Source organism: Scomber scombrus, chromosome 21 (assembly GCF_963691925.1).
Source record: "Scomber scombrus chromosome 21, fScoSco1.1, whole genome shotgun sequence".
Lineage (NCBI taxonomy): Eukaryota > Metazoa > Chordata > Actinopteri > Scombriformes > Scombridae > Scomber > Scomber scombrus.
In genome coordinates, this window is record NC_084990.1 from 11,796,340 (window position 1) to 11,821,071 (window position 24,732).

At 36.9% G+C, this 24,732-nt stretch overlaps 2 protein-coding genes across 3 annotated transcripts in view; both read right to left on the reverse strand.

Annotated features, from left to right (window-relative positions):
- Window positions 1-447: 447 nt before the first annotated feature.
- On the reverse strand, window positions 448-4,273 carry LOC134003239 (potassium voltage-gated channel subfamily A member 2). The gene is made up of 2 exons (XM_062442373.1): window positions 3,554-4,273; window positions 448-1,492 (listed from the first exon to the last, which is right to left on the reverse strand). Exons 1-2 carry the CDS (start codon window positions 4,238-4,240, stop codon window positions 587-589), a joined length of 1,593 nt encoding a protein of 530 aa, XP_062298357.1. The 5' UTR covers window positions 4,241-4,273; the 3' UTR covers window positions 448-586.
- Window positions 4,274-12,439: 8,166 nt separating this feature from the next.
- The window catches only part of LOC134003222 (potassium voltage-gated channel subfamily C member 1-like), a 35,533-nt gene continuing 23,240 nt past the window's right edge, over window positions 12,440-24,732 (reverse strand). Inside the window, exon 5 of one of the 2 annotated variants that reach the window (XM_062442357.1) lies at window positions 12,440-13,459. Coding sequence is in view for 1 of the 2 variants with exons in the window: in XM_062442356.1 (XP_062298340.1) it covers window positions 19,829-19,983 (155 nt within the window). In the remaining variant the exon portion in view is untranslated. Of the gene's footprint in view, window positions 13,460-19,828; window positions 19,984-24,732 lie in introns of those variants that run through there. The other variant, XM_062442356.1, reaches the window with a different exon arrangement.

Sequence of the window (24,732 nt, forward strand, 5' to 3'; positions counted from 1 at the left end):
GGTTGGTTTACAAGAGATCTCAATCTGTTTGTAATGACAGCTACAACTACGCTGGTGTTTAGTTGAGTTTTGATGAGACTTGAGCTCTATAGGCCTACTGTTGATGAACTATCTGCTTCCACTTCAAACATTAAGGCAAAAAGTGACAGAACTAAGACATTGTAGTTTCAAGGCACATACATTCAGAAAGTCAGTTTCATCTAAACACAAGCTGATATCATTAATAAATTACAGCTCATTTTACATTTAAACCATGACCCTGAGTATATACAATAACAAATTGCTTACTGTAAATTAATGTTGTCTTTCTCGCTTTTTTTGGAAACTGTATTAGAGATAAGTTGCTTTTCAGTGACATTTGACTGGCTGGTGCTGAAATAAACAACTCTAAATGGACAAGAAAAAGGCAAAAAAAAAAGAAAAGAAAAAAGATTTTAGTAGGTATATTAGTGTTAAATTTACTTTACTAAAACCATTTGTCAGTTTCTGTTTGCCAGTTTCTCTCCTCAGGAGAATATAATTCTGCTTTTTCATTCACTTTATTTTTTCCTACTGTGTCAAAGGGTACAAAATACACTCACCCTTCCTACACCTGGGTGACCAGTGGTTCCCTCAGATACATATTACCTCCTCTGAACTCTGTTTGCTGCCCTGTGCAAAATCCACCCAGCAGAGTCCCATTCAGAGGGCTGCACATGCCTTCGATGGCATAATAATCTCCTTCTGGATCCATGTCCCCTTCCTCTATTTCCTCCACTACAGGCTCCTCTTCCTTCCACATAGAGTTCATGATGTGCTTGTACTCGGTTTGATCTTCGCACTCAGTCTCCCGATGGTAGAAGTAGCTAAAGTTAGATACTATGACAGGCACTGGCAGCGAAATGGTAAGTACACCAGCAATGGCGCACATAGAGCCCACCAGCTTCCCCCACACTGTCTCTGGGTACATGTCGCCATAGCCCACTGTGGTCATGGTGACGACTGCCCACCAGAAGGCATGTGGTATACTGATAAAGGCCGTGTTGGCGTGGTCAGCCTCTGCAAAGTAGATGGCGCTGGAGAAGAGTATGACACCAATAAACAGGAAGAAAATAAGCAGGCCCAGCTCACGCATGCTGGCCCTCAGTGTCTGGCCAAGGATCTGGAGTCCCTTGGAGTGACGAGACAACTTGAAGATCCTGAACACTCTCACTAGCCTGATGACCCTGATGATGGCCAAGGACGTAGCTGGACTGGCTTCGTTGTCCTTGGCCAGCTCTGTTCCCAGAGTGACAAAATAGGGCAGGATGGCACTGAAATCGATAATGTTCATGACATCCTTGAAGAAGGTCATTTTGCTGGGAGCGCAAGTAAAACGCATGAAGAGCTCAAAGGAGAACCAGCATATACACATGGTCTCCACCAAGAAGAAGGGGTCCTGGAAAACACTGGTTGGAAGAGGCATGTTCTCAGATATGTTCTTTGCATAGGAGTGGTACCTATAAAAATATTCCTGATGTGGAGGAGACAGGACAGACAGGAAAAATAGACATAAAAAAGACATACTTAGAATTATAACATTATCAACACAAATGAAAATACACAATTGTAAATGTAATTTAGCTAATTGTTCTTCAAACTAAATAAATAAATCTCTCATATACACTTTAGTTCGACATTTTGTGAAACAGACGTCTTTGCGTTCTTGCCAAGACTTAGATGAGAAGATTGATACCACTCTTCAAAGTATATAAAGCTAAAGCTGGCAGCCAGTTATCTTGGCTTAGCACAAAGACTGGAAACCAGGGGAGACAGCTAGCCTGGCTCTGTCAAAATTGACCAAAATCTAAATCTTACTACTTTACATGTTTTTTAATCTTGTTAGTGTTGTTAGAAGATTTTGCTCCTCATTTCAGGTCTTTATGCTAAGCTAAACTAAGCTTACTGGCTTCTGCCTCCAGGTACATATTGATGCATACAGTAGCAAGAGTGGTATTGGTATGTAATCTAATATCTTGGCAACAAATCAAATAAGTAAGTTTCCCAAAAAGTCAAACTATTCAATAAAATATAGGGCTATTGCTTTTTATTGCCATTTTTAAAACGTCTAGAGACTCCTTTAATAGTAGCATGATAACCTAGAGATAGTTCCTATAGAACTGCAGAATGTTGTCCACCATCTCATTGGTTCTCCCTTTTGGCAGCATCATAAAAGCTTGTGACATCTGCGGCTTTACATTTCAATCATAGCTGCACCAATCTCTTTTTCAGTCCACCTGTCTTTCCATCCTCTGTATCAGGTAATGTTACATTCAAGCAATGGGTAGTGGCTGTTTAGAACATCTTACATCTAACATCAAGTTAAAAGTATGAAAATGAACGACATGGAAAGGGATCAGTTTAGTATGTGGTAATGGGCTGTCTGTGATATATAAAGTTTCAGTGTAGTTTAAATAAACCTAGAGTATTCCTTGACTTTCAGTAGCAGGTCAGTAACCGTGTTTATTACTATAGGTGGACATCTATGTGTTGATCTCTTCCAAGGGCTCTCCTAAGACTAAATATAACCCTGTGAGATCTACGAAGAGAAACATGAGAGTGTCTCACTGCAACACTCCTCATCCATCTCTACGTTCATCGCTATCCCATCTCCCTGGCCACTGCTGCCGTGCAAAATTGCCAATGCAGTTCAGTCGGTCTACCACTGACTTGGATGGGAGTAAGTTACAGTAAGTTCCTGGCAGCTCCCTTGTGCAAAGGCAGCCTGGCCTAGCGCAGCAGTCCTGGAGGAATGTGTTAACATGACCCGACGTATGCTACTCATCCTGTGAGACCTTTTAGTCTCCGGTTCTAAACCACCGGAAGGCTTAAGCTCACCTTTGCCTGTGTGTTTGGTCACTTGTGTGACCTTTTATTAACACACCTAACTGTCTCCTTACTCTGTCTTTCACTGCTCTCCTTCTCTTTGTATTCACAGTCCCCACCCTCCCTGTACCCTTTAGCGCTTCCTGAATCCATGTGTATCAAATTTAACAGCCGACTAAAATAATCACACCATAAGCTTCTCTCAATCGCAGTCCCTCTCACACAGTCTGGTCTGCTTCCAGTCATATTGGCTAATAGTTGTCCCCAAGTCAGTATTTTACTCTTACAAAACTGTAGTACTCACCAAGAGAATGTTTACCTAAAAACTTGCTGTCCATGTTATCATGTTTCCGTCATATATCCAAGTGGTTATTTGGGCTTTTTAAAAACCCAATTTTATCTATTTGATACTAGCTGTGTTCATCAAGTGTGACTGAATTGATCTGTGCCACATTTAACATAAAACCCAAAAAGCAGTGGGTTATTTTGTTCAGGAGACAGAGCCTTTTAACTGACAGGAGCTTCTTCATTATCCAATCATTTACCTTTGACCTACAAACAAAAATGTACATCTTTCCTTCTCTGTTATCCATCTAATAATCCCAAAATGTGAAACCCCTAAAATCTCTCCACACTTTACTTTGAAAGCAACCTTATTTTGAGACTGCCTCCCAAGACTACAGTTCAATACTCTCATCACATTCCCTACCTCTCGTGATTCTTTCTCATTCCTGAAGTCGGGCAGTGTCTCCAAGCAGAAGATGAGGATGGACACCACAATGACCATGACACTAATGATGGCTATGATGCGTGCGCCCGACGAGGATTCAGGGTGCTCAAACAGCATCCACAGTGATTTCTGGATTTCATTGGTGGGCAATGGCCTCTCCTCATCCTTTGGAAAACCTTCGTCCTCCTTGAACCGGTTCATGATGTCCTCTCCCAGCTCGTAGAACAACAGTTCATCCATGAAAATGTCCAGGGGTATGTTTGCAGGCCTGCGCAACCTCCCACCTGACTGGTAAAAATACAGAATGGCATCAAAGCAGGCCCGGTTGCGGTCCAGGAAGAGCTCATTTCGCAGCGGGTCAAAGTACCGTGACCTTCTTCGAGGGTCACCAAGCATGGAGTCAGGGAATTGGGCTAAGGTGCGAAGTTGAGTTTCATAACGCATTCCTGAGACATTGATGGCCAGTCTTTCACTCAATGCCCATCCACTCCTCCATAGAGACCCAGAACGCCGTCTGTCCTTCCTCTTCTCTTTCTCATTCCCTTTGATCTCCTGCTCTCCCTTTTCCTCACAGTTTAGCTGGTTCTTCATCTCTTTATTTTTCTCTCCATCGCTTTCTTTCGTGTTGCTTCCTCTTTCATCGTCCTGTGGGTCACCGCTGTCCATCCCTGTGTGTATCCCTGAATAGGGAACTCTGCAAACCTCTCTCCTTAGAATCGGAGGAACACCTCGATTTATAAGCAAACCCTGTCTGGAAGCAGAGTGATAGTTCAGTCAGTGAGTTTGGTTTTTAGTTAATAAGCATGGTTTTAAAAGCAAATGGCTGAATTGGAGAAACTGCTGCAGTGAGTTTTTGTTAAGTAAACATTTTCCATGACAGGTTTTATCACAGTTAAACATAAACATTAATCTGTTTGAAATGTATTGCTATAATGAAATGTATTCAGAAGGCGAACTGTTGACTACTAACTCCAAGCAATGTTAGTACGCAGCTAGTGAGAGGAAAGCATTTACTCACTAAGTGTAAAACAGCTGTTGACAGACACTAATGGCAGGATGAAAAATCACATTGTCTCCGGTCGCTCATGAAGTTGTTCTTCCCTTGTTCTGTCATCATGTCAGTCTGTCATGAGAACAAAATCCTTGCTTTGGTTTTCTATATTCGATGGACACTCCAAAGATCCACTGCCAGTCCAGCAGTTAAACTCTTCGACCAGGTTGTACACAAACTCTGCTCCCAGTTGTTTGCTCAGGGAACATCCAGGATCTTGTCCTGTCCCTTGCTGCCTCACGTTGTCTGTCTCAAAATTTTTGGGGAATGCTGTCCTGTTGAAATTCAATCTCTGCTGGACCCCTCCAACCCCTCCCTGTCCTTTCCCTCCATTTTAGCTATGGGGCAAGGCAACCTTCACCCTACCTATCAAATGTCACTTCAGCCTGGCACTGCTTAGTGTTACTCTAACAAGCATGGCACACTGACTGACAGAGGTCGCTCGCTATCCTATTAACTAATGATTTGGTCTTAATGTGAATTCTTAAAAATAAAATAAAAAAAGTAAAACAAATATAGTACTGTTTTACAGAAAAGCAGCAAATATTTAATGTTAGATTATTATGTGTAATTGCTAATTTTGCAAAATTACTAGCAAATATATGGAGTTAGTTTGCATTTTTATGAATTAAAATGGATTAACACCTATTTTCAGATTTACCAAACTATGATTTATATATATATATATAAATATTATTTATATGAAGACAATCACAATGCAATTGCAATTGTTTGCAGAGCTTGTGTAAAATAAAAAAAATGTTGGTAAAAATGACTTGCACCACAGTGGAACCACATCTACAATTAGTGGAAAAGTTCTGCTTATTAGAAATTGACCAAAAGGGAGCCACAACTTATTAGCACCTGCAACTGCAAGAATGCAAAATATACATGTACAGTGTTGTTTTCACTGTTATTTTGTATTTAATATACCATACTATCCACCTTTCAGTGGCCACTACAGGCAACTCCACATTAGATTACACCAACTTTAAACATGACATAGTAAAGGCTCTAAAATTGTGCCAATTAACTTTTGAACCTGCCTGCTTGCTAATAATAACCAAACTGTCTCAAATATTATTAACTTATTAACGTATTTGTACCCTCATCTTGAGGCAGGGCAGATGCTGAAACAGGTAGCCAGTCAAAATGCACACAAGTCAGTCTCTGATGTCAAGTGTGACTTCACTAACAACATTTTTATCAAACAGAACTCACTCACCTGTGTGTGAAGAAATTCTCAGATTGTTTGTTTTCTCGTTTTTCTATTTTACCAGAAGCAGTGTGATTTGTAGCTGTGGCACTGCTTGTACATCTTATCTGAAACTTTAGCTTTGGCACCTGTAATCCAGACGAGGCTAATGAGGAGTAATATGAGATTAAACAGAGTCAAATATGAAATGTGCTAAAGTAAATGTAGAGAAATGTAAATTTTTCTCATAGGTCATTTTGTCATAGAATGCAGGTTTTATTTAGCTCGGTCATACTTCCCTTCTTTCATTTCTGGAATGATGATGCATTAGTTAAAAGAAAATTACACCCTCACCCCTACAGTGTGATCAGCCCCTACCAGTCTTTCAATCTATTGTTACTGATCTCCACCAGATTGGCGTGTATCACCCAACATGCTTCAGCTGGAAATCAATCACCACCTGTACCTTGGAAAGCTGAATTTCAGGCACCATTTAATTTGATAGCTACTATACAAATGGGGCATGTAACATACCTACAAATATACAAAATAGCATAAATATCACTTATTTTTTGGGTGTATGTTCTCACTGACATGAGCATGACAGCATCTTTGTTCAAAGATCTCAGTTTCAAAAACTGATTAAGGAAATTTTGTCAAAATGTACAGTGAGTCGAGCTTAATGACACAGCTGTCTTTTGCAATTTAAACTATCAACCATTGGTCTGTCATAAGCAATAAATAATATGAGATTCGCATAGGCCAAAATTAGCTCTTGCACAAAGTGGTTGAAATATTTTTCAGTGGTGACATAGGAGGAGTTTATCACATTACATAACACTTTCTTACAATAATATTAATATTGATAGAATTTGGGGTAAAATTTAGTATCAATAGAAACTGTTTTTTAATTGAAGACTAATATTACCACATGTTTAGTTCATTTCAAGTTTGTGTTCAAAACAAACAAAAAAAGAATGTTACTGACAAAAAACTAAACAAACAAAGACTAAATCAACTAATCAATCAGATTTACTGTCATTAGTCTGAGATTCTTCATAAATCTGTCTGAATCCACTAAAACAGACACTACTGTGTGTTACCACCAGAGGGAGCTGATGATTAGGCAAAAAGCAGAAAAAAACTGAAAAAGGTCTCTGCCGACATTTCCTCATTGCTGCCTTCAGTCGCAGAGCAAATACACTGCATACTGGGCTGCTCTGTGACATTCCCATTTGATCACATGTACCGTCATTGAAATGATGTAACTGAGACTGCTTACTATGAGGCTGCCCGTGTGTGTTAATGTGCTAGTAAAGCAAGAGTGTATATGGTGGTGGAAAGATAAAAACAACAATATATGAATATAAAATATTAATTAAATCTAGCAGAACTCATCTAGTTCTTTAATGAGGAAGGGAGATGGAAATCAACCATATGGTATGTTCAGCATCAGGCATCATAATCTATGACAGCAATGTGCATCTGGATCTGTAAAATGCTTTTACATGTTTGGCTTATTGGTATACATGCAAAGCAATCACGAGACACTGTGAACCACAGTTTTATCACCATGAAGAACAATTTGAAACTGACTGTGGATATCCATAAGTAGAAAACAGATGATTCATCAAACCATATTACAATGTGGTATTTACAGAAGCTTTTGGTTCTGTGACTTTACCATGGATATGAACAGCGGCCGTTAAACCATTCACCAGGTATTATATTATCTGCTTCAACTACCACTGTTGTGATTTTCAAATATTTTCCCCCTTGCCCTAAATTATTTTGGGATTTAGTTTCTTCAAATTTACTGTGACATCTTTCATTTTTCTCTACAAGTTTTGCTCCATTTCCCCATATCTTCAAATGTGTTTTTTGTACCAAGAAATAAAACTATTCTTTATCATTTCAGTTACAAATCTCACATATCCTGATGGTTCTGACATGTAGGAGGTGTTCAGTTTCATAGACACTGAGTTACAGTTATACAGTTATTTGATATCAGGCAAGAAGGACAGCACTTACTGTACATTACCTCACCATTCTCAAATGTCTCGACACAGTTACAGCTGACCTCGAAATTATAGACCACCTTTATGTTACGAGTATTTGTTTTATAGTCTCTAAATGGCTCAAATGCAACTGGACAGCTAATCCTTCTTGGAAATGCTGGCTTGAAATACATCATATCCTTAAACTTCCAGTCACACAAATTTAATGTGTCATCTTTCACTTTCTTGGAGGACTTTGGATTTTTCATCTTGTTCTCACATCAAATCAGATTATATCAATCACTGTATTGTGGTATTCTGTTCCTGACAGGCTGATGAATAGTGTTAACTGTGACAGTCAGTACAAAATGTTATATGGTATCAACCTAATTCAGTCAGTATGCACAGGAGCACACAGTTCACCAGTTAGAAGTCTGAAACAAACTGGCACACCGCTGATGTCACTTTTTCATTTATTTTAACTTCATTTCAACAATTTTTAAGCAATTTGTATGTCTCTGAAAAAGCATCTCATGACTTTTAATCAGTTATTCATTCAAGCTGCTATGGAGATTGGTTCACATTGGATCGCATTGACATTCATACATTTTTAAGTCTCAATAGTAGAAATATGTTCAATTATGACACTTTATTGATATGTTTCTATTTTTTCTTCAAAATATAAAAAGATAGATCATGAACATTCCATTGAAATATACTTTATACAGTTCTTGATGAGTTGTTCTTTGTGTTTCCAACATTTCAAAAATAAAATCCGGCATAAGTCACAACCAGATACTCCAGTGACCACCTCTTCTCCCCATTCACTCTCCTACTAAGACCGCAGTACAATGGACTAGTACCTAAGTCTGTTTTATACTATTTGGTGGCATGTAAAATGAACATCTTTTATCTTTGGAAATCTTACGTGAATACATGATGTTAGTCGGTAATATCAGATGTATGACTGTAGTGTTATTTATCACATTATTTCTAATTAAAATAATACTTTATATTCGTAAAATTAATTCAGTATGATAATATTTCCTCTAAAATAACTCTGGTCTATATGTTTTTAGAGTAGTGTGATTGCTAGGTTGCTCTATGGAAAGCCATAAAGCTTCTACACATGTGGTTGCAATCATCTGGACTGATGACAGAACATCTGTGTCTCAGGGGAGCATACAGTAAGTGTCGATCAGTGGCATTCGTGGTGCAGATTGCATACAGTGTCCTCAACTGAACAAACAAACAAAAACATATTTAAACAACACAGGCACATAAAGAGAACATGAATAGGATATCATTGAGGATGTGTCATCCAAGGACCACATAACACCTCCCGAACACCTGGAGAGGACATGTCATAATATTGTCACTACAAATAGTAGCCTTTCGGTTAACAGTGGCACCTATTTACCATGTAAAGCATTTTGTTTCTTTTGGTTATGTGAATGTTACACAGGAAATCTTGAACAAATGTAAAACAGATTGCAAGGAAATGAAACAGACTTGGCACTCTCAACATTGTAACTCATTCTATTCAACATGACTAAATCAAATGGCAGTATTATGCAATAGAAAAGGAAAGACATCTTTTTTCAGCCTGGCACTGGCAGAGCAGTCACAATGTAGAGAATGGAGGAATGGCAAACTCAACAGTGAAAGATAAGGAAAGAAAAAAAAAAAGTACTTGGCCTTAAAAACACACACAGCTGGGTGAAGCACAGGGTTTTTGCAAGTGTGCGCACCGTTGCTAGAAGTTTCCTTCTGAAGTATTCATAAACATCTTTGTGACCATCAAAGCCATAGTTGCTGAATGCCTTCCAAAATGGGAACAGAAATCTGAGCTTTAAAAAGGGACCAAAACTAAATCCCATGGACCATTTTTGCAAATAGACAAAAGTTCTAGACCCTGTAAAACCAGCGTAGACTCGATAGACTCCTTGAATAGTCTCTGCAGTCTACATCACACCACTGAGTCTCATATACTGGTGAGCCTCCAACTGCAATGTACTAGGAATGGACAGAGGACCATTCAGCTGCCTAAACTGAGCCCTGGACCAGCAGGGCCTGAAACTCACTTGGATAACCAAACCAAATATGAGGTGCTTGGATTGCACTCAACAATGAGATGCTTTTATATTTAGCAAGTCTTTTTTTTTTTTTTTTAAACATCAATCTCCCCTCTGTGGACACTGGTATCTCTTATCCTCTCTTTCTTGCAACACTTAAAAGTACTTCACTGACATCATTTTGGAAGCTCTGGGTCTCTTTGATTGGCGCTTACATGACTGCGTTGTGCGCTGCAATGAGCTGCCAACAAGCCAGCTGGATGACAGTAACTTCATGGACAACGACGGATGCGAGACCTGACCATCTTAAAAAACAACAACATAAAAACCAAAGACAAGCTACCGCTACACACTCATGCTGACACTGCGAGTGTGAGTCGTTGTCAGTTGCCTCTCGGAGGAAGACGTTTCTGCTCTACGACACGGCACAGTGTTCATAGTTATCAGGACTGGATTCATGACAAACAATGATAGGAGGCTAAGGGGATATGTCAAGGCTCTGTCCCCCCTTTGAGAGATTATCAAGTCAATGCATGCGGTTTTTACACATCACTGTGAGGTGTTCACATTATCATCGTCTATATACTAGAATTTATTATGTTAGAAAGTAAATAGCAAAACACCTACATCCACACACACCATCGACACACCTGAGTCCTTTAAACCACACACAGACTTTGGAATGGCAGTTGGTTCCATGCAAACCTGAAATCTCTCTTGACTGTTCGCCAATATAGTGTCTCTCATAATCTTTTATTGATAATTTTGTGGGATATTCTGAGCTTGTACTCCCATTTTTACTCTTTAGGACTAGTGGAACAGAACTGGCTATTCCACCAAAATCCTGCCATGGGACAACCAAGGCCTTTGCGAATCTCTTTAACACTGAGGCGTTGAAGATACTCCCGAAGTTCTCCGTTTGCCCTGCTACAATCATGTGACAACTCTTGTATTATTGCCAAAGAAAAAAAAAAGCAAACTATGAGATTTATTCAAGCAGTCAAAAGTATGGAGAGCTGTTTTTTTTTAGAATTGCTGCTTCTGCTGCTGCTGCTACGGTAGTTGTGCAAATGATTTCAAGGAGGAATACATGGACTTAACAACAAACATCCTTTGCACAAATGCTATAGTTTGGCAAAGTCTTGAATGATCGCTGTTGATAGAATGGTTAAGAAATATACTGCTGAATGCATTATAAAGTAAATCTATGGCAGTGGTTGAAAACCCTGGGATGAGGAATGTAGGGCAGTAGTAGCAGAGAGATTTCATCAAACAAAACATAGTTCAGGGTGTAACTTTGCGAACATACATGTTTCAATATTCACTTTTTTTTTTTACTTGTCAAAACAAAATATAGCTCTTCTCTTTCATTATAATCTTTTTTAAAACATTAATTGCATATAACATTTTTTTAATTCATTTTATATATACTTTTTTGTATCTCTAGCACCCTTGTCTTCAACTAAGGGCTTGCAGAAAAGACAGTCATGCAAAGTAGTCATGCTGGTAAACAAAGTTACAAAAATGCATTTTCTTTTTTTCCCTCCCCATTTGTTTATCTCGTCCATCCTTTGTCTTCCCCCGTGGCTTTATAAGTAAGAGTCTGTCGTTTCTCATTGTCTTTCAAAAAACACTTTTTTCCCCCAGTTCTTGTGGGGGAAAACACCTTCTCTTCACCCTCTCACCCGCAATATAATCACTTCTCATCTTTTCCCAGGACTTTGACTCCATTTCATGATGCCAAATTTTCTATTCACATTTGCATCTTTTTTTTTTTTTTTTTTCTTCTTTCCATTGTGGACCGTTTTTCTGCTCAAAAACTGTCTCAGAAGCCATGGATAGTTGATTTGTTTATCAAAATATAGATTTGTTCTCTTTGTACAGTTCCACTCGCTTTATTCTTGGTCCATTTCTTTTCATTTTCCCCTTTGCCTAAGGGTTCCCCGGATGGGCCATCCTTATCTTGACATCGACTTACCAGTGAAGCAGTCGTTGGCAGTATGAGGTACAAGATAGAGATGGGGCAGTATGCATCTGGGGACTCTCTTGCGCCTTAGTGGCAGTGTAGGCCTTTGTGTTCGGGGAACGTTTATCTGATTGGTCCCTTTCAAAAATGATAACATAGAATTTACAGCTAATGGACAGTTTTATGTGATGTAAAAAGTGTCCTTGTGGCAGGGTTGTCCTTTTCTTGTAATTTAGGCAGGCCAATATCCCTCGTTATTGGCGAAAGACTAGGATGGTCTCCTTGAGTCTGTTTTCTCCCCATGGCTGAGCATTGTCTCTGCCAGAAGAAGGAAAAATACTTATACTTTAATGTGCTTAAGGGGAAGGGAATGCTAATGGCAGTTAAAGGAGCAAGTATTCAGTTCATTTAGAGGAATGTCTTACAGAGAGAATGGCCAGTGTTAGTGCGAATTCATCGACCCCTAATGGAGTATTTATCTTAATCTACAATACATTACATAAGGTCATCCAGCAAATACATGCTACAGGACCTTTGGTATCCCACATGTCAGTACATGAGAGATAAAGAAATGTCTTTTTCCAACATTTTTCTCCTGGCAAATATTTCAGGTGAGTCTAAATGTACAGTGGATGCTGTACATGACCTGTTTGAGCTGATGCTACATGTGCTTCATTTGTTCAACATCTGCTTTTGATTATCTCTTTACCTTGTGGGGAGGGCAGTGTTTCAGTCTGATATAAGTGAATGGAAGACATATGTTAAGTGGCAAACATGACTGCTATACAAGTGCTAAACTTGAATGAGGGACTTTTATATGGGACTTGTTAAATACTGTGCAACTGTGATTGATTTCATACACACAGTTTGTATTTAGTGCATCTCTTCTTTGGGAATGTCAAGTGTTTTACTGAGTAAGACCAATCCTTTGTCTCTCATGTACTCAATTTTTTTTTCTTCACTGAAAAGGAACCCAAGAGGAAAATGACATCTAAAAGATCCATTGAATGCATATATTCCTCTCTCTTCGAACCATTGATGGGTTAAGTCAAGTTATTTCCCAGCCAACAAATGCTACAATATGTTAGCAGAGATGCTACATTGTTCATTCAGTCCTTTGTGAAGACAAGTGGGTTTGTTTGTTTTTTTCCGGAAACTTGTGAAGTTGCTCAGTTGTTCAGCACTGTAGACGGTACTGAGTTGGTCATCGTAAAAGATGGCGAGTATAATGTTGTCAGAGTGATGTCATCTGGAATGTGTAATCAGGAGTCCTTTTCTCTCCCAAAGTGTGTCAGTGCAATGCTCAGTCAGTTTGCCAGAAAAAAGGGAATGGGAGGGAGAGGGGTCTGTCTGTCTGACAGCTGTCAAAAGTGTGGTCGGAGTTCCGAGAGGCTGCTTTGGTAACAACGTGAGGAGCAGACCATGTGATTTTTTTTTTCTAATTCATGATTAACCTCTGGTCTCTCTCTTGTCACCCCAAAGATCTCCTTAAAATTGTCCATCCATGTCAGACTTGTCGCTTACGTGGCTCCTGCCGCAATTTTGTGTTTACCGGTTACTGACTCCTCATTAGAGAGAAGGCGAATGCTAGAAACTTAGCACTGTGAAGAAAAGAACAGAAATCCATTAATATTCAGTCTCAGATCATAAACTTAATATATAAGAAAATTCTGTTCAGTGAAACTTATTATTATGAGTTAGCACTTGTATTTCGATTGGTTTATAGCAGTGCTCAACTAATATAAACCAATCTGAGACATTAATTGTTGATTTCTCTAATATTTGGGATTTGCCAATTACTTACATTTTCATTACACAGTTTCATAGTTTATATTTCAGTTATGAACAATACAGTAGGGAAGTAATCAGAGATTACCATTACCTGTAAACTGCTGGTTAACTGTGCACAAATCTGAACTGCAATGACAACTCTAGTACAACTACAATAACAGTCTATCTCAAACATAGAGATAAAAAGTTAGCACGCAAGTTATGCTTCAATAACAAGGTAAAGAAATGGTGATCATATTAGAAAAGCATACATTAACAATAGACTGAATGAAACAAGCTGCCAGCAAATTGATCAGCACCCTCCTCTCCACTCTGCCAGCAGGCAGTCATAATCTTTACAGGAGTGAATAATGTACAGAAAATGTCCAAAGCGAAAAAGATTAGGTGATAGAGAGATGACCAATCCTCCATTGATGTGTGTGTGCGTGTGTGTGTGTTAATGTGCAAACACTTTCATTTGGATGACATGTACACTTCATGGAAAAACACATTCTTGACAGATGAACACACACAAACATACTCGATGCTCTCCATTAAACATATTCACATTTACAAGAGAAATTATTGTACAGTATTTTCTGAAGCAAATGTTGAAATTACACATTGAGCTGACACCATGTCAGGAGGCTTACCCCCCCCCCCCCAAAAAATGTCAGCTATGCATCATGCAAACACAGGTGCTAATTCAAGAAAATGTTTGCAACAACAGCAGGTTGATTGTTTTTAATTCTTTGCCCGTAGTTATAGCAAACAATTCTTGTATCACATGTGCTGGCATCGTGCATTATTTACTGGGAGATTAAACACTTCTGTTGTGGTATCGCCAACATAAGTAGGAAACATTCATCAACCCACAAGACAAACATCCTCTTTTATTGCAGCCACATTAGCTCTTTCCGTCTGCTCTTCATTTCATCTGCCTCTTCTTCTGTCAATTTCCACTGTGTAGCTGAGGCTCTCTCCAGACAAAATCTCTTTACAAGACACAGTTCTGCATGTAGTCAACTGAGAGACAAGAGATTGTGAATTACATCATAAGTAAGAGTCCCCCATTAATCTAACCCACCATGGTTGTTCATCCATTAAGCACAGACTGTATAATTGTATTAAAGATTTTTTTTAGAGAGAGAAACAGGACTTTCTCCTAGTGTCAGATGCATACAACTGTTTAACTTCCAAAATGCGTACTGCATGCAAAAAATCAGAAGTTAATATGTCCTGCATATGTCATGTTCTATGTCACACTTAAATGTTCTCAAATAAATGCACACATACACAAGTCTAAACACATTATCCATAACTGGATACCGACACATTACCATTTGTCTGGACTTAAACCAGACTTTCTGTCTTTGTTCTGGCACCAGTAAAAAAAAGGAAAACAGTGCCAAAGCAGCCTTTGTGTTGTTATGCATATCCATTATACACTGGCATTGTAAATCACAACAGCTCATTGATTTATGACACAACTAGGTCAAAATTATGATCCAATGTACATTATTCTTATTCCCACATTACAACGCAATATAGCTATAAATGTGTACAGTGCTGTTCCAATAGAATAAAAATCTACCCTGTAAAAAGGATGTTATATAAGGCACTCTGAGACTACAGAGGCTCTTAGTGCGTTCAAAAGAGCAATGCTCAAAATAAATGTCTCTTTAACATTATTGTTCTCTTTCTTTATATTGCTATATCACACTCAGTTCAGCACCATAATGCCTCAATACCTGTAAACTTGCCTTGAAGTAGTATAACAGCACATTCTGTGTATCACGTATAAATCACAGTTTCTTTGTGGAAAATAGCATTATTTTGGTACATACTTTATATTATTAATATAACTGGCCCCTTGTGTCAATTAAAGTAATAGTCCAATTTTTTTTGGCTAAAACTAAAAGAGGATAGGTAGTTTTACAGTTAGTCTGCAGTGGTACATACTAATGACCTATCACAATTGGTTTGGTGGATGTTACCCGCTAGTTCTACAACAAAAGTATTGCCATATACTGTTTATGCATCATGGTAACATAAGCTGGTTTAACTGGTACAAGTCTTGTCATTGCACATTTTAAACTTGATCAGTGACTGTGAAATAATATTTCCTCTCAGAAATTGGCACTGTACTAAAAAACTGGAGTCAAATACTGTATATAAACATATGTAGCCATTAAAGCTGATTCTGATTACACCAGTTGTCATTACAGCTGAATGAATAATGTTATGCTTTAGAAACAGCCATATGATGTGGAAATGGCAGAGCAAAAAAAAAAATGGTTGTGTGGTTAGGTTAGTTTGGCACCTCATTGAGCCATTTGCAAGATATAAACTTTCTGATGATATACATATTAAATGATTAAACTCTGTTAGAATCAGCTGCAAAATGAAATCAAAATTCCTGCCCAACACACAAAGTATACATAGATATATTCATTTCATATGACTTTAATGTATTCTCATGTGTAGACAGATATGTACATATTCAATAATTACCACTGACCTATTAAGCATTGCTTTAAAGGTATAGCTAGTTAAATCTAGCTAGTTTAAATGATCTCATAAATTGACATCAGAGCCTACAGGGGCCTCATAGAGGCATTTACAACATCTGCCCTTTTTTGTTTATTCAAACAATGTTTACTTCAGTGTGTCCTAGGTGATTTGCATTTGTCACAACTATGTGATATGACTCTTTAAATTGAACAAAAGCACAGTTATGAAATTCCTCAGATCCGTTTGATACAATACAATGCAAATATTAACAAATACAGAAATTCTACAATTATAAATATTAAAATTAAAATGAAGGTGTGTGAGATTATGTTATTCCTCTCAACACGTGTCAATTTTTGCATTAAAGAAAAACATTCCTCTGCAGAGATACAGTAAACAAGAGATTAACATTTTCTTTGACTGTAACAGAAAATGTATATTTCAAATAAAGCAATGTGCATATTGTAACATCCACATTGTGGAATAATTTAAAGATAATGCAGTGTGCATGTGCGCTAAAAAGGTTTACTGGAGATTTGTCTACTAAGAGAAGTGATCCTAGCAAAAATCACAGACAGTAGTCAGGTTTCTGATTTACTGTATTGACATTAGCTTTGAGGATTAAACCCAGGCCAATCAATGTGTGTCATTGTTTACTCATTATATGTTCAAAAAGGTTTTTCTGCAAGTTAAATCAATTTAAAAACGTACTATCCCAGAGTTTCCTTATCTTTAACTGTACAAATTCAAGCTGACATAATACATTTCCAAATGCTTAGATTCACAGGAGAAACTCTGCATGCTGTTTCAGATATTTTCAGACAACACTAAATGATTGTAATTGTTTGATCATAATGGTGAAATGTAACAATATTGAGCTAAAGCACAACCATTAGCAGCTTGGGCCTGACAAATATGTGTGATGGCCTTCAAAAACCTGTATCAGACAAAGCCAGGTGAGCATTACCTTTTGCAGTGACTGCCTGGTGGGATCTATCCTAAATGGGACACTTTCACAACTTTTACAAACCTCTCGAACTGCAGTCGACAACAGATTCAAGCAAAAATTTGAGTGATGTTGTAGCTTTCATCTACAATCATAATACTGCATATCTAAGTTCTCAAAGGTTAGTCTGGAAGCACATTGATTTTTAGACAAAATGGCAATCAAGACCATTGATTGTGACAGTAAAATAGTGGAATGAGGATCGGACTTTCTAAACAAGTGTGGAAGTACTCGGTTCTCAAAGCACTTACAATTTTCCTCATGATTTCAGTCTAACTACATTTCTGTTCCTTAAAGACCTTAAATACAGTTTAAAAGGACATTGCATCTTTTTTTTTGACAAATGCTGTTTTAGACAATCAGTGGTACAGAAAAGTAATTCCTAACAATGAAATACACATTACCAGTACAAGTCAAAAAAATATAAAACCATTACAAAACTAAAACAAGTAAAAAATGGCAGCAAGAACATCAAAAAAGTCCAACAGACCAGTAAAACCACATCAAACAAATGACAAATGGCTCATGTCATTGAAATATTTTTGTACACTTTGATCAGGAACAGCTAAATCATAGATAATAAGTAGACTGCTGAGGGAGTCTGTGCATTTCTAAGATTAAAAATAGATCTGCATATTTACATATATGCACAGCATGTTATCCAGCATAAAAGTAATATTGCATGTTTATTGCATATGTGAATGTGTCATTATTTATTTTATTTATTTTTTCGCTTCCTTTTTTTTTTTTTTACATAATTACATCTATTTTCATGTGAGCGTGGCAATCGGAGGAAGAACATCAGGTAATGAATGAAAGATCTAATCTCTTCACATTGTATTGTAACATTGTCCTATTTTTTCAAATATTAACCATCAGATTGCATTTGGTCATTTTACTACTGTTTAAGGTAAAACAAAAACTTATGCAAAAACATATTTTTTAAAAAACATGAAAAAGTGAAAAACAAGCAAAAACAGATATTAAGAAAGCTGAATATCTTTGTTAGAGATGTGTTTGATGGGTTGGTCTCACATGTTCAATCTACTCTTTTTTTATAATATATTCTGTGTGTTATGCCAGCTCATTTTTAAAAGGTTAGTATATAATATTGACTGTTGGTAAAGTGCTTGTATTTTTTGAATTATATAAATAAATATGTGGTCATCCATAGCTGACGTTTTGGGTACATTTAGTGTTGTTTACTTTTTTCAAAATACTTAATATTTTAATTTCTACAATTTGGAGAGCAAATTGTAGACCTACAAATACATATTTTGTTAACATGGCTGTCCTCATTTCTTTAAAGGTCCGTTCAGTCATTTACTATCATGAAATGATTAACTGTGGATGTGATAATTACATTGTGTGACTTAGTCAAACTACATACAGTTAGCATGTACATTAGAAGCTAGGCAGGAGTAATGGGCAAGTCTTCAGCTTCCCTAACAATGTTAACAATTAAGGATACAACTCCCCCCAATTTAACACTCTAAATTTGAAGGGAGCACTGAATCTGGTACTTTAATGATAAAATCTAGACACACTCATCACACGTTTGCCCTGTGGGGATATTTTGCACTCACAGCAAATGCCAGAAACAACATTACATGAAGCATTTGTAGCTGTTCTGTGCACTCAAATAAATAAAACATTAGAATAAATTCATGTTTATTTCAATATTTTTGAGACATATGATAGCATTATTTTTGTTTCTGAATATGGTTGTTTGTGATTACATATAATGGGGATAAATATGTATTAGGTAACATGCTTGCAACTGCCAACAAAAATGACTGAATGGACCTTTAACTGTACACTGTGAGGTAACAGGTGCACATGTGGGATCCTAACAGCAATGCAATAAAATAAACTATAATTTTTTATATTCATGTTAGGCTGCACATTTGAGATAGCTCTTATGGTACAATACTTGTTTCTCTTTTTTTAACATAAGTTGTTGTTTTTTCTCTACTTTTGACATCGGGTAGCTTTGCCATGAAAACTATTGACATAAATTGTCCAACGATGTCACAATAAGATACAAAATGAAGTGTTGATACTGAGACTTAGAGAGGCCCAAGTCTGTTCTTTAAGAGAGAATTACCAAAATCATGTCTACACTGTACATACATTAATATTCACAAATGACAGAGAGTAGAAACCTATTCAACATCAATCTAATCTATAAATGTATTTTTGTCTTTGGCTAAATGAACTGAAGTAGTTTCATGGTCATTTCTCTGGACAGTAATGTGAGCTCAGTTTAGTTTGGTCCAGAAAACACAAATAATGGATGTCCATCTACACATTTAGCTCTTAAGATTTAAAATGCAACTGTGCACATTTTTGTTGTTTTCTTTTTTTCTTTTTTTTACCTTTGATACTATTTTATTCACTAACCAGTAACCAATTGGTTTTACATTTATTCTAATAATTAAAAAAATTAGTGTATCTTTAAAGCTACATTTTTTATTTGACCCCATCAGCTAACCTGACGCATGCATCATAAAACCAGCGGATTCACAAGACGAGAGGTCATTCTTTCTACATTCAAGTTGATTTTTATCTTATTGCTATTGTTTCTGCACATTGCACAATCCAAATAGATGCTTCAATGCAATCTGTCCATAGCCTATCCACTGCATCTTTTATCATCCAATCATGAACATCCTTTTTGCTACAAAATGGAGGGGATGGGAGAACGACAGCGACGCAATGGTCCCGGGGCCTCATAGGTTTCAAAAGCTTGGCTAGTGATAGGAGCGAGCCGCAGTGATGACCCGGCCATTCCTGATATGTTATTGAGACTGCGAGATTTCTCATAGCCAGTTGCTTTAAGTAAACAATTTAACCATCGATTGATTTATTAAATATTACATGTTATTGTTTTTATGTCACATGCAAACAGAATAAAAGGAAATCATAGTTGAAATGTTTGGGCAAGTTATGATAAATTCCCCAGAGTCAGGTAGTTTGTGAGGGTTATTTAAGCATGAATGTGAGATTTGAGAAAACAAAATGAAAAGAAGCACATAAGTGAAGAGAATAAAGGATAAGAAATTGAAAATGTCATCAAATCATAAAGACATATAAAAGACAGACGAGGACAGACACAGACAAGACAGACAGGACAGGACAAAACAAGAAAATGCGAGTTATGATATGTCTTCTTTTTTTTTCAAACCAGAAAAGCAAAAGATACTTTGATATTAAGAAATCGAACACCTACGGAAGGCCCATTGAATAAAGCACCCAACATTTTAATAGGTGAAGCTCAATGTGCAATGTTCAGGTGTTTTAGACAAATATTCGGCCGCACAGTTCAACACAAACAGCAGCAAATACGCAGATATCACTGATACAGTGTAGGAGTTGACCACATGAAGTTTTGAGGCGAATAATCTTACAGAAATACAGCTAACAAAATGATTCATGATTATTTACTGCTTTGTTTTACACTTTATAAACAGAATCTGCTTTTATTTCCCATGAACGTCAAATGGCCAACTCAAATAAGTCCTCCCTGCGACATTGAAAAACACTTTCTATCCCCCGGTAATCCTTTAATAGAGATAAGTACACATTGTGTTTACAGTGGGAAAAGACACACAGTTTAAAGAAAAAAAGTGATTTAATGACAAAATAGAGTTGTCCAAGTGTTGCACTGATGTTTACAACAACTGATTTATCTTAAAAAAAGAAAAATAACATATTGACTTTTGTGTCCTTTCCCGCTGTATTTTTGGTGTGTAACACAGCATGCAGACGTTGAATTCGCCCTGTAGGAAGCAGCTACAGAGAAAGTAGTGCTGTGTTTACGGAGTGTCGTTGCATCAGGTGAAGTGAAAAACACCATTGGTAGGCAGCAGATACAGTATCTGCCCTAACAATGGCTAACTGACCCATAATGGGTGGAGTTTTTACAGTTTTATCAGCCGTGTTTTATATTAGCTGACATTCAAATTTTATGAAATGCAATAAAACTACATTCTTAATAGTTTGTAGCAAGTCAGATTGTACATTTGTACCAAACTCCAACCATCACAAGGCATCGAGAGACAACAAAGAACACCCATTGGTGCAGTATGACGCCCTTTGTGCCTTCCTGCTGAGAAGGAAAATATTGTGGTGCACAGTGGCCGACTGTAGCACTCTACACACATTCTGCTTCACTTGAGCCAACCATAATAACTCCTTTTTTTTTATTCGGACTAGCTCTGGCACATTAGTCGGATGACTACTCAGTAAAATATTGATGATGAATTTTCTTAGTGTTTTTTTTTTTCAGGATGCATGTCACATAAAGATTTCTGTAAAGCTGTCTGGTCAAACTGTGCTGCTGCTGCTGCTGCTTCGTTCTCATTCATTCATTCCAAAAATGTTTGTTCATAAAACCCAAATGTCTCGAGACAAATTGTTTGCTTGCATCAAATGGCAGCCATATTTGTGAGGTTTGCTGAATTAGAGTAGAAAACGATTTAACTGCTGGGCTACAACGTTGCTTCCAGGCAAAGAAAGATGGTGGCTGTCATAAAACTAATATTACATCATAAAAGTCCTCATTCAACCAACCTGATGCTGAATTGTTAACTAAGTACTGTGAATGAAAGAAAAACAAATAATTTAACATGTAGTTGTGATTGGTATATTATAGAAACGTCCCAACAGTTCACATGACTTTTAAGATAGATAGATCATTCATTAGTCTAAATATTAAATATGAAAGATAATACTGCCTATATATAAATACCTTTCAATGATTAGACTATTGAGTGACTAAATGTCCTAAAGATTAAAACTACACATGATGGGAGTTCACAAAAGTAATGTTGGGTTGCCCGTATATCAAGTTACAACAAAAGGTTTTTATGCTATTGAGAAAATCCTCTGGATCTATTCTCGGTGTTAGACAAAAAAATCAGCGTGCAGCATGCAAAGTAGTCTGAGAAAGGAGGAGAGAAAGACACAAAAACTACTGTAAGAAGACTAAACTATTAAAAGTGGTCGTGTTTACAGTATTTGAGTCTAATTTTCATGTTGACCCTGTTACTTTGAATGAATCTCTTTTATGTGGTTCTTTTTAGTCTGGAATTAGAGGATTTGTTACACTTGTCAAATGGGATATGAGTACAATATGGATAATAGAAAAAGAAAGAGTTCCCATCACTTGATTAGATGAAAGATGAAATTGTTGAAGTATTAAGAAGACCAGGCAGTAATGTAGGTTCTGATGATTTGCAGATAAACTGTATTTACATACAGTACAAATCAGTATAAAGCCGTTTTCCCGGCTGCTTTGTGACTGAATGCTGATTGACACATTAATTTCCTTTTGCTGATGTATACAAGTACTGCATGGTTGAATTCAAGACATGAGAAGTTTCCAGAAATGACAGCGAAATTGCTAATAAAGTTAATCATGTCTCAGCCACTGCAGTCTGTCACGGTCTACTAGCTGCTTCCTCACTGTGCTAACTACTGTATTTACAACAACATCAACAGGGGTTTTGTTCTCTGGGGTCCTCTATCAGGGGGAAATTGTGAGCCTGGGCTGTCACTGTGTTCAGTGATGACATAATTCCTACCACACTTAATTTACACTATGGTGGGAGTGCGTACAGTACCTACCTACAGTCAGATTTTAGTTACACTTGCACTGCAGTGGCGGCCTGGGAATGGGATGGAGAATGAGTGTTAATCACAAAAGGAGAAGGTAATGGAGAGGGAAGACACAGAGGAGCAGAGAGAGGAGAATCTGCAAATACTGTGACCAGATTGTTTCCAAAGAAATTATGTATGAAACAGATTAAACCAAAAGCTAAATCACAAACCTTGTATGTATGTATGTATGATCGATGATTACTTTAAATGTGATGTGAACACTGAGGTTACTGTGAAGCAATTCACCTCCGCAAACTAAGTTCCTTTTCTGTCATCCTCTGTCATTTTTTATCTTTTCCTGAGATTCTACTGCGTTTTTCTTTTATCTGCTGATTTCACAGCCTCACAGTAAAAAAAGAGATCAGTCTGAACAGCATTGTTAAAATCTGTTCAAAATCTGTTCAAAAAGGTCTGAATTTATTTTTTTTGCAACCAAAATGTTTCCTCCAGAAAGCAGCAAATATTTTGGCTTGTTCTGTTCTTGCAACTACTGTTGCCATCTGGACATCGTTATGTTTTAACTGTTTGTAAAACTAACCACTATTCTAAATCTGCAATTTCGACTACCATGGTCCATATGTTATTTGGCATTTTCATTATGGGTGAATGTTAATTAATATTAATTAATAAAGTTATTTGTATATTATATTATATGAAGCCTTACAATACGTCTTTTACAGATGCTTGCTATTGATACACAGGAACTGATGACTGTTGAGATGCTATTCTCAGCACAGCCACATACTGTATCATTCTTACATGGGATCGATTGCTTGTTAAAGATGGTGCAATCTCCTGTTACACATAATTTGATATATTGATCTCTTTGTGACCGTTACTGAAGCCACAATGTGTATGTACAGTACAAACAGTACCAGGATGTCTTTTGGGGAAACTAAATGACATGTTACTGTATTCTGCGTCCTCCTTAGCTCCATGTAGCTCATACAGACCTACTGTATACTGTATGCATCAGCTGTTATCATTAAAGCTAAAATCCATTTAATATTTAATATATATATATAGTATATATATCTCATATATATTTATCATATATACATACAGTACTGTAATGTATTATTTTACTTATTATTAATAATGATAATAATAATAATAATAAATGTTATTTATATAGCACCTTTCAAAACATAGTTATAACATGCTTTACAATAAAAACACAGAAAGATTAAAACAAACTAAAACAATAAAAATAAACACATGATAGAACACAAATGGAGTATAACGTAAAATTAAAAATAATAAATATGAAATTAAAACCATTTGTGGTAAAAATCTGGCTCAGGCGGAGAAATATTTGCAGTGTTGTGATGAGGTGATGTAGTAAACAGTGATATTTTTTACACACAATAGTACATAGTGGAACAAGTTTATATGACTAAAAGAGTACAATGACATCAGGGACGTTGGAACTATTTTCAAGGAGGGGGGTGCAGTAAATATGGGGGATGGGGAGTTGGACTACTTCACCCATCGCACTGATCTCTTCTTTCATGGTTCCCATGGTTTTGATGATCTGATAACAATACACTAAAATGTATGTGATTAAATATACCACACTCTTAGTATTATTATCTTCAAAAAGAGAATGCAGTAAGAAAAATAATTGAACAGTATTATAATTGAGATGGCCTATAGTGAATATAGCTCAAAGTAAGTGGGCATCAGCCAATGAACTGAGGTAAATGATGTGATGTATGAAAAGTGAATGCTAAGTACAACTGCTGGTTTATAAATAGATTTATACACATTCTGTCTAATGTTAAACCTTAAAATTGTATTCAATTGCAATGTGTAAACTTGCTTCAAGAGTGGTGAAAGTTGTTCAACATTAAGTATAATAATAAGTATATTCATATTATGGGTAGATTTGGTGATGAACGATGAACTTTTTGTCCTGAA

Bases quoted from the DNA above. Each gene is read 5' to 3' on its own strand.
- LOC134003239 (XM_062442373.1), bottom strand. From the start codon at position 4,240: ATGGACAGCGGTGACCCACAGGACGATGAAAGAGGAAGCAACACGAAA. The intron at 1,493-3,553 runs GTAGGGAATGTG...CCTCCACATCAG, and splicing joins ATGAGAAAGAATCACGAGAG to GAATATTTTTATAGGTACCA.